The following is a 10558-nucleotide window of genomic DNA, read 5'->3' on the forward strand; positions in this document are numbered from 1 at the left end:
TTCATTCTAGCAGGCACTTTGAGCCGTGTCCTAGAGGGGAGCTCAGAGACAGGAAGACCTTGATTTTGAATCCACCAGCCTTTCCGAGCAGGGGTGAAGTGAATGGAGGAGGAGCTGGCGCCCAGTTTCCCCTGCCTGCTTCTCTCATACACAGACGCTGAGAGCATAAATGTTGCCCAGGCAAGTGGAGCCACTACCCTGGGTCCCCTTCGTGTGACTTTTGATCCCTGAAGACGCTGTTTCCCAGGGTTTGACGTGAGCCGTCCAGCCCACAAAGGCCCTTGGCCAAGGAGTGGGGAGGCTCCAGGAGCCTCTGTCTGCTCAGGTGTACTTGCTTCCTTCTGGAAGAAGCCAAGAGCGATGTCCTTCACTGGGACCTGGGGAAGGACCCGGGGTCTCTTCCCCAAATTGTGACAGTCACCAAACCCGTGCCTGGGTTTCACCTTAAGGGGCTGTGTCATCAGCAATGGCCAAACCTTTGCCCTCCAGACTCAGCTACAGCCTGCAGCTCAGAGCCTAAGACCGTCCCTTGAGGGGGGCTCTTGGGGGCCTGGTTCTCCTGACGCCCTGGTGGCAGGACAGGCAGAGGGAGCAGACGCCGGTGTTGGCAGGAGTCCTGGGGCAGTTGAGGTCACAGACATGCTCTGTGTTCTTCCCACGGTCCTTTGCCCGTTGCCCATTCCCTGCTGGAGACAATGAAGGCTTATTTTTACATTTGAAACTGCTGACCATGGATTCTGCCGTCCGTCTGGGCGGAGCTGTGGGGAGAGGCTGTAAGAACGGCCTGTGGGCGCGGGGTTGGGGGGGCCGCGGGGCCGCCTCCCAGCATCATGCATCTGTGTGCCTGAGAGCCCTGAGACCTGAGCACCAGCGGGGCCAGCAGAGTGGGGCTGGAGTGTGACGGGGAGGGTACCCCGGGCAGGGCAGGCGGGCCTCGGCTGGGCACAGACCCCCTTGCCCTCTGCTCCAGCAGTCGCTCCCCCCACGTCCACACCAGGTGCCATGCCATGGAGCCATGGCCCCAGCTTTGTGTGTGGTCCCCCTGCACGGCGCCGCTAGGAGACTGTTCTCCTGGCAGGGTCTTCCTGAGAGATGGTCCCCCCAGAGCGGACACATGTTCCTCGGGCCTTTTCCTTCCTCCATTCAGGAAATGCCCTCAGTGCCCCCACGTACCCCACCATTACGGGTTGTACGGTGAGCAGTGCACCTTGTGACTGAATTCTGGTCGGGAAACAGCACTGACCAGGAGACGGCAGGTCGTGCTGCTGCCCGGTGCACAGGACACACGGGAACTGTGAGCAGCCTGTGGGGCCTGGCTCATGGTTGAGCCACTGAGAAGGTGGCGCTTGAGTTGAGATCTGAAAAGGGGGGAAGGAACCCCGGGGCACCTGAGGGAGAGTGTGTGGCCAGGGCAATTACATGGGCCTGGAGAGCCGCAGGGCAGCCTATTTTGCTGGACCCACGGGAGGCGGGGAGGAGACAGGGTCGGAGAAGAGTGGGCAGGTCCCACAGGGCTCCGGCACTCTGGGGTCTTGGTTGGGACTGCTTACGTGGGAGCCCTGGGGGTCTGAGTGGAGAGGGCGGACAGAGGGGGCCGGAACGGAGAAGGTCTGGACTTTGTCCCTGCCATGAAGCAGATAGGATTGACAGATGGTTTGAGGTGGGATGTGAGAAATGAGGGTCAGACACAGAGTTGCCATGTCTGGCCTGAGCAAGGCCAGGGCTTGAAAGAACCAAAGTTCCATCACAGAGACGAGGGAAGCCGAAGGTTTGAGCCGAGGCTGGCATTGGCGGTGGCCGTGGAGCCCCTGGGGCTGCTGGTGTCTGCAGGGGGATGGGCCCCTCCCCGGCAGGACCTTCCTCTCCTGCTCAACTCTCCCTTTTGGTGACAGGCCCTGCCCTGCCAGGCAGCCCACTGTGATGGAGCCTTCCTCAGGTGTGCAGAGGCGGCCTCAGGATACCCCTAGTGCACTGAGCCTGTGGGACAGAGATGGGAGCCCTGGCTCTCTAGTTGGACAAGAGTTTCCAGGGCTGGCCAGGAATACAGTTTTTGTGGGTGTTCCTAATACTTTTTCTTCTCTTACACATACTGAGGTCCGGGACAAGATGCTTTCTTGCTCTGGAAGTCTCCCCCTGCAGTTTCCTCCGTGTGCTGGGAGGAGGCACCCTCAGGGGTGTCTGTGTGGCTTGTGTGCACGGCTGGGAGCTGCTATGTGGGTGGCTGACGGCCCGCTCTCTGCAGCCTGTGCACATCTGGCGTGGTGCGGCTCCACGTCAACAGCTGGCTGGAGGTGAGCTTCTGCCTGCCCCATAAGATCCACTACGCGGCCACGAGCCTTATTCCCCCCGAGGCCATCGAGCGGAGCCTGAAGGCCATCCGGTGAGTGCCAGCCCCACGCACACCCTGCCGGGGCCCTGCTCTCCTGTGTCCTGAGGTTTGCCAAGTACTTGGTTCCAAAAATCGTCTTTTCCTCTTCCTGCCACAGAAATTGGCAGGTAGGGCGCTGCTGTTTACAGAGTAAAAATACACGCTTTTGTGTCCAGTTTTGTCTAGAGATGACCACCCCAGGTTCCCCACGGGCCCTCTCAGCACTGCCTGGCCAAGCGGGGCGCTGTGCTGCGGTCCCAGACGAGGACCTGGGCAGGGCTGTGGGGCTACACATCACGGCAGGGGCCAGGAGCCAACCACGGGAGACGTTGTGTCTTCATGGTGTTACTCACCGGACCTCCTGCTCAGATCAGAACTTGTGAGATCTGTTTCTTCATGTCACTGATTTCCTTCAAGGAAAGCGCTGAGCCCAATCTTCTGCCTCCCCCTCCTCCATCAAGTCCTTTGTTCCCTTAAACGTTTTTTAACCAGAAAAGGAAATCTGGGTACATAACAGAAAATGTTGAGACGACAGAAAGCAAAGCACTGCCTGGTCCCTCCTCCCTCCCCAGGCCTGTGCGCCGCCCCGGGCTTCCTTGCTAAGCGTATTTCTAGGTAGTTCTGTTCATAGTCTGCAGTGGGGATTTTGCTTTTCCCATATTTGGGACTCTTTCCTTAGGAAAGATTCACTCGTTTTCGAACGAACATTTGCTGGGCAGTCCCAGAGGTGGGATGGAGCCAGGTCACCCGTCAGGCCTTCCTCAGTTTTTTCTGTGGGTGATCCTTGCAGGTTTTTAAAGGCCTCAGGGCACAGCACTGTCTTCCGCTTCCTCCCCGGCCTCTTCTCTGCAGATGCACACCCAGGGCAAGGGCCTGGGGCTCGCTGATTGTGATGACCCGTGTCTCTGCCCCACAGCCCGTACCACGCCCTTCTGCTGCTCAGCGACGAGAAGTCCCTGCTGGGCGAGCTCCCGATTGACTGCTCCCCAGCCCTGGTGCGTGTGATCAAGACCACGTCTGCTGTGAAGAACCTGCAGCAGCTGGCCCAGGACGCAGACCTGGCCTTGCTGCAGGTACCCTGGGGGCTTGAGGAGACACCCTGGGTGGGCAGGATGGGCAGCAGGGAGGGGCTGGACGCATCACAGCTGGCACCTCAGGTCGCCTCCCTAGGGCCTCCATCCAGCCGAGGGCTGCTGCGTGGCCTGCTGTGGTGGTGGGTGGATCTGGAGTCTGACCTGGGATCAGGCCTCGGGATTGACTTCCTCCTCTGTGGAGGGGAGGGGGCAGTGAAACTGTGGCAGAGGAGTGAGGCCATCGTGGTGCCAGGTGACGGGGCCGCACAGGACCAGAGCCAGGGCTGGGGGCTTGAAGGGTTGAAGCAGGGGTACGCAGGGTGCCTTAGCCCACGTGGGAGCCATGCAGAGCCAGCACCAAACCCAGTGGCCTTGATTCCCCACGCCACGCCCCACGGGCACACAGGCCTGTGTTTCTGTGCAAGGTGCCACCTCCTTGCCGAGCCACGTGCTCATGAGCTGCCCTTTCTGATCAGATGGGGGCCCCTTCTCCCTGGCTGTGGATCTGGTTTGAACCTGGGCAGGGGCTGGGGGCAAGGAAAAGCACAGGGAGAAGTTGAAGGCCAGGGGCAGGGGGCCTTCCAAGCGACAGCCTGAGGGTGGACTCAGGGTCTGGAATGGGGCACTGTGTGACCGCCAGGGGGCAGCAGGGCCTGGCCCAGGGACCAGCGGCTCCTACAAAGGCCAAGGGTGGAGCACCATGAGGCAGGCCACCTAGGCCCCTGCGAGGCATCTCCAGGGAGCCGTTGGCCTTTGCTCCTTAGCACGTTAGGGGAGCTTGTCTACCAGGCCTGACTCTCAGGCCATGTTCCCCAAAGCAGCCTTTCTGGATTCTTTCGTCCCAAATAAGCCCTTCCCCCATCTCTACCCCATGACCTTTGTCCACCCCATCTGAAAGTGTTTATCGGACTCTGCCTTCGTGTTTCACATGGGCTCCTGGACTGCCTTCCTAGCACCCACGAGACAAAGAACATTTAACGCGCTGGCTTTTGCGTGTGTGCTGCGGAGTTTGTGTTCTGACCAGTACTGGCTGATCAGCAGGTGCCTGTGAGTGTGCGGCTCTGAGGGGGTGACCCTCACTGTCCCCTGAGGCTGCCCAACACGGAGCCTGCTTGGACACTGTGCCTCACAGTTCCCCCAGACACAGACAAAGCTCTGATGATGTCCCCTTCGCCTCTCCCCGGCCTTGCCATGGGGTCCCCTTGCCGTTTCCTTCCATGCCCCTTCCCGCTGAACCTGGTGCAAATCAGGGTTTGCCGCTGGTGTGGTCGTGCAGACGCCCCCTGGGGCCCAACCCTGGTGGTTGACCTTACCAGCCTCTGGGACTGCTGCTTCCTGCAGCAGACCACCTAGCAGAGGCCCCCGTGGGGAGGGAGGCCAGCGAGCCCAGCTGGAACCTCAAGCACAGGTGTGAATGTCACCAGATGATTTAAAATCACTCATGTTCCATCCTAGGCAAAAAAACTCTACAAGTATTTTGAGGGTTTTTTGTCATGATGAAATTAATATATTCTTATAAAAATTCAAATATCATACAAATTATAAACAGAAAAAGAGAAAGTCCCCATAATCCCATATCCTAGTAGTAACCTAGATTCCTCCAAGCTTTTTATGTACATATTAACACATAATCTCTGAATAACAAAATTAGGATCACACATTACTTGTGATTGGGTGAACAGTGGCCCCGTAGACCTAATCCCTGGGACCTGTGAGTGTGACCTTCCTTATGTGGGACTTTGCAGATGGGAATAACGCCCTTGAGACAGGGTGATGATCCTGGATGATCTGGGTGGGCCCTTCTGAGAGGGAGGCGGGGATGTGACCATGAGGCAGAGATGAGACGTGTGGTCACAGCAACTTGGAAGCAAAGAGCAGTCTCCCTGCTGACAGCTTGACTCCAGCCAGGTGATCCTGATTTCAGACTTGTGGCCTGCAGAGGGCGCTCTGGCTGCAGAGAGGTGGGAGGTGGAGCCCATTGGGCGAGGGTGGTGGCAGAGATGGAAGGAAGGGGGCCTGTGTCCTTTAGAGCCATCAGCACTGGGACTTGGGCTGAGAAAGAAGAGGGTCAGCGATGGAACTGAAATTTCTTCTGTGTTTGATTTGGCTGTGGCACTGGAGGCCCTGTTTGCCGAGACGAGGTAGAGGTGTCCCCGGCACTGTCACAGGTATGCATGCACCCTCAGAGGCACTTGGCCGTGGTGCTGCAGGATGAGCGGTGCCCGTTGCCGTGGTCTCACCCTGGCTCCCTGTCCTGTCATCATGGTCTGTGTGTCTTGAGAGTCAGGGCAGCAGGACAGTGGGATGTTCTCCAGGGATGAGTGTGTGGAGGGGGCAGGTGCAGTGACCCACATCCACTGTCACGTGGAGCCCCGTCTCCGTGCTGGGCGCCGGCTGGGCTGTGGGCTGGCCTCTGCTGGGATGTGCAGCCAAGCCCCTTGATCAGCTGGACTGGCCTCATCTCAGGTGCCCCAGCGTCCCCGTGCTGGTGCCAGCCAGGACGGCTCAGGGACCAGTGATGGAGAGGCTTGTGGCCATGAGCCAGGGGGCTGCGTGGGTTGGCCTCCCCAGCATTGTCCTCCCGGCCCTCTGCCCGCAGGTTTTCCAGCTTGCGGCGCACCTGGTGTACTGGGGCAAGGCCATCATCATCTACCCGCTGTGTGAGAACAACGTCTACATGCTTTCTCCCAACGCCAGTGTGTGTCTGTGAGTGCCCCTGACTGCCAGAGCCCAGGGCCCCCGAGTGGGCAGGGGAGTGGCTGGCAGGGCCGGCCAGGCGGTGCTCCCCAGGTCAGCTGGGCCCACGTTCCAGTTCTGGCCTGGTCCAGCCCTGCATGGCACCCCTAGCCTGTGCTCTTCCAGCACCTACGGCCTCCAGGAAGGGTCTGCGCCTGCCCGTACCTGCCAGCCAGTGGGTGCTGCACGGGGCACCTGGTGGGAGGTCAGGAGCCTTGGCCTTGACTAAGGGGCTCATAGGGGCTGTGGTGTGGGGAAAGCATCTGGGTTCTGTCCTCATTGTACCCATCCTGGCCCACCCACCAGGCTGCGCCCCCTCCTGCCCACCACAGGCTCATGGCGAGGGTGCAGACGCCTGAATGGTGGGGAGGTCTGCTGAGCTCACGGACCCTCACCCCCTGTCCCCAGGTACTCTCCGCTGGCTGAGCAGTTCTCACGCCAGTTTCCATCTCACGACCTGCCGTCTGTCCTCGCTAAGTTCTCCTTGCCGGTCTCCTTGTCAGAATTTAGGAACCCCCTGGCCCCTGCTGTGCAGGAGGTGAGTCTCAGGAGCTCAGGGAGCCCAGGAACCACCCACCTGGCGTCAGTCCCTGATCCCAGGCTCTCAGTGCTGCCGTACTTTTAGCCTTGGTTTGGGGGGAGGTGCTTGCTGTGTAGGTGGTACCTGCCCTGCCAGGGTGACCAGAAGCCGTGTCCCTGGCTAGGCCGCCTGCAGACACTTGAGCATTGCAAGTCCCTCCCCCCATGGAGCCCCCCTGCCCATGGTGGGCACTTCTTAGGGTTAGAACGCAGGTAAGAGGCCCAATTGGCAGGAGATCGGTGACCTCTCCTGGGAGGACAGAGCCACTTGGTGCCCCCTTCTGGGCCTGGGGATCCCATAATTGGGGGACGCAGAGGGGATTTTGTTTTCACTGAGTCTGGTCCCTACACTCCTACTCCCTCCCCTGCCTGCCACGGTCCAGGTGACCACAGGGTCTGTGGGTGTAAGTCCTGGGCTCACTGATCCCCAGAATCTCCTCATCCAAGGGGTCCTGGGTCTTGGTCAGGGCGAGAGGCAGGCAGGGTGCTGGGTGTGGTGGGCTGGCCACCAGGGAAGGGTGAGACGTGTGGAGCGAACTGGTGAGTTCTGCGTTTGTGGCAGGGTTGAGTGTAGCCTGGATCCGAGAGGCTTTGCCTCCTCCCCTCCACTGCAAACCTGGGGCTCTGGGCAGGGCCGGGTGGGACAGGTGTTGGAGATGGGTCTGGGTGTTCTCAAGGCTTTGTCTTCAAAAGTAAAGTATTTGCTTTAATAAGTGCCAGGTCTGTTAGGCAAAACCAGTCCTTAAAAGCTTAAAAGGGGGCTTCCCTGGTGGCGCAGTGGTTGAGAGTCCACCTGCCGATGCAGGGGACACGGGTTCATACCCTGGTCTGGGAAGATCACGGGCTGGGCCCGTGAGCCGTGGCCGCTGAGCCTGTGCGTCCGGAGCCTGTGCTCCACAAAGGGAGAGGCCACAACAGTGAGAGGCCCGCGTACCGCCAAAAAAAAAAAAAAAAAAAAAAAAAGGAAACCCTTTTCCTCCTCAAGTTGTGAATGAGGAGGAGATCCTGTTGGTCCGCTCATTTAGATGCCAAGCGTGACTGTTCTGAATGCTGTCTTTCATGGCACCTTTGGTTTCCAGGAACTGTGCCAGGTCGTGCCAGCAGAATAAAAGACACACTTTGCATGTTCACCCTCTCCCCTCCCCAGCGGAAACTTCCCAGTGGTCCGGATGGTGGGTGGCTTTTCTAGGCCAAGCCCGAGGGGCCCGGATGGAGCTAGTTCTGGTTCTGCTCTGTCCCAGGGTGAGGCCACCTGCCTTCCATACCTACTACTTCAGGCCCAGAATGTGCTAAAGTGCTGATGAAGTCTCTTAATATAATTTTTATTTATTTAAATTGATTGATTTATTTATTTTGGCTGCGTGGGTCTTTGTTGCGGCACGCAGGCTTAGTTGTGGTATGTAGGATCTTAGTTCCCCAACCAGGGATCGAACCCGGGCCCCCTACATTGGGAGCAAGGAGTCTTTTTTTTTTTTTTTTTTTTTTTTTTGCGGTATGCGGGCCTCTCACTGCTGTGGCCTCTCCCGTCGCGGAGCAACAGGCTCCGGACGCGCAGGCTCAGCGGCCACGGCCCACGGGCACAGCCGCTCCACGGCACGTGGGATCCTCCCGGACCGGGGCACGAACCCGTGTCTCCCGCATCGGCAGGCGGACCCCCAACCACTGGACCACCAGGGAAGTCCCTCATAATTTAATTATTTTACAATCCTTTTCAATTTTCTTTGGTGTGACTGGGTCACATACGCCCCTATTTCCATGCCCGGTCAGCCAGCCCCTCCCAGCAAGGGACCCCCAGGGATGAGCAGGTGGGCGTGTGGGTCTGAGGACGTGGACGCCATGTGCACACACACCCCCACTCACGGCTGCTGGAGCACCACCTGCACAGGCTTCCCGGTCCCTGGGCAGGCTTTCAGGTTGACCCAAGGGGAGGACTTTTTTGCTGTCAGGGCAGCTGCCAGCAGCCTTTTTCTCAACAGTGTCCAGGGTCCCCACAGAGGCCAGTGGGCTGGGGAAGAGGAGGCAGAGCAGGTCCTCCGCGTCACAGGTCCTGCTCCTCAGCTCTGGGCAAGAAAGGACAGCCGTGGGCAGCCCGGGCGTGTGATGGAGCAAGGGCAGGTGTGGCCCCGCTGCCTCCTCTGGATGGGAGTTGGGGTTGCAGAGCGGCTGGCGGCTGGGCGCTCCCTCTCTTGAGGTGTGGGGCCTCACCCTGACCTCCGGGGTGACCTGGGGGTCATGTCTCAGGCCTGCCCGTCCTGCAGACACAGCTCATCCAGATGGTGGTGTGGATGCTGCAGCGCAGGCTCCTGGTCCAGCTGCACACCTACGTTTGCCTGATGGCCTCGCCCAGTGAGGACGAGCCCCGCCCCCGGGAGGATGACGTGCCCCTCACCACCAGGGTTGGCGGCCGCAGCCTCAGCACGCCCAACGCCCTCAGCTTTGGCTCCCCAAGTAGGACCCCCTGCCCAGGGCATCTGTCTGGTGGGGGGTGAGCACCTTGGGCGCCCTTGGAAGAGACAGGCGGCCAGGAGGCCCAGTTTGGGCGCCTCAGGGAATGACCACAGCACCTTCACAGGGCTGCACTCGAAAACGTGCACACACAGTGTCCGTGGGCAGCTGTGTCCCCGAGGACGCCACTTCACCCAGCTGGGCAGCTCTCCCTCGGGGAGGTCCCCTCCCCCGCCTCCCTGAGGACGAGGCTCTACCTTGCTGAGTCAGGAGCAGCCTGGCCCAGCCTGGGGTCAGAGCAGACCACACCCCGTCCCTGGGAGGACCGTTGAAACCTCCATGCTCAGGGCCTGAGGAGACAGTGACTGTCATAGTCCCTTTTCGAAGGAGCTGTTTTGGCCACGGTGTGCCCCCTAAGGCAGCAGCCCCGAGCCCCAGGTCCCTGGCTTGGGGAAGACGAGGGGCTGGAAGGCTTAGGGGGAGGCACCTCCCCAGGCTAAGGCGGGGCCTTGGACATCAGGCTCAGTGCTGGACCTGCCTGCCCAGGGCTCCTGTCTTCTGAGTGGGTGGGACGGGTTGGATGACCAGGCTGGCCTTGGGGTGAGGGGCTGCTCCCCAAGGGCACAGCAGTTATTTCCCAGGTGGGCGCAGGTGACTTGTGGGGTTGGGGGCAGCCGCTCCCTGACTATGCCCGTCCTCAGCCAGCAGTGATGACATGACCCTCACCAGCCCCAGCATGGACAACTCCAGTGCAGAGCTGCTCCCCAGTGGGGACTCGCCACTCAACAGGAGGATGACGGAGAACCTGCTGGCCAGCCTGTCCGAGCATGAACGGGCAGCCATCCTCAGCGTGCCCGCGGCACAGAACCCTGAGGACCTCCGCATGTTTGCCAGGTAGAGCAGGGGCCACATCTAGGGACAGGACAGAAAGTGGATCTCAGCTTAAATCCCGATGGCAAACAGCCCTCACTGGTTGAGGTGGCATCTCCAGTACACAGCCGTCGCTACCTGGCACCTGCATGTGGGGGGTCTCTTCTGTACTTCCTGGGTGTTTCTTGTCACGTCTTGGGAAGCAGCAGCAAGTTCTTGTCCTCGTGGGGATCGGGTGGGGCCCTCGGTCTCCACGCCATAGGTGACACAGACTTGTCACACCCAACCCTGAGTTGGGTGCACTGGGTGTATGGTGTTCTGGGAGCGTCAGGTTGTCAGGGACTGAGCCCCCAGCCGAGGTGCCCTAAGAGCCACAGCAGCATGTGTGTGGGCACTGAGGCAGGGTGACATTTCAGGGGCCACGGTGGGCAGCGGGTCCAGGGCACTGCTTGGGGCAGGGGCCTGTCTGAGGACCCCCCCCATCCCG

At 60.0% G+C, this 10558-nt stretch overlaps 1 protein-coding gene across 7 annotated transcripts in view; it reads left to right on the forward strand.

Annotated features, from left to right (window-relative positions):
- Positions 1-10558, forward strand: part of NPRL3 (NPR3 like, GATOR1 complex subunit) — a 35505-nt gene that overhangs the window by 24043 nt on the left and 904 nt on the right. For 3 of the 7 annotated variants that reach the window (XM_022594288.3, XM_022594290.2, XM_022594291.2), the window contains 7 exons: positions 2243-2380; positions 3285-3441; positions 6041-6147; positions 6586-6715; positions 8733-8871; positions 8998-9204; positions 9903-10095. In XM_022594288.3, the coding sequence (XP_022449996.1) occupies positions 2243-2380; positions 3285-3441; positions 6041-6147; positions 6586-6715; positions 8733-8871; positions 8998-9204; positions 9903-10095 (1071 nt within the window). Of the gene's footprint in view, positions 1-2242; positions 2381-3284; positions 3442-6040; positions 6148-6585; positions 6716-8732; positions 8872-8997; positions 9205-9902; positions 10096-10558 lie in introns of those variants that run through there. The other 4 variants (XM_022594293.3, XM_022594289.3, XR_002647470.3 and 1 more) reach the window with 3 other exon arrangements.

The sequence above is a fragment of the Delphinapterus leucas genome, chromosome 15 (genome assembly GCF_059928025.1).
Source record: "Delphinapterus leucas isolate spDelLeu-1000000601 "Yukka" chromosome 15, BTC_Dleu_Yukka2, whole genome shotgun sequence".
NCBI classification, from domain to species: Eukaryota; Metazoa; Chordata; class Mammalia; order Artiodactyla; family Monodontidae; genus Delphinapterus; species Delphinapterus leucas.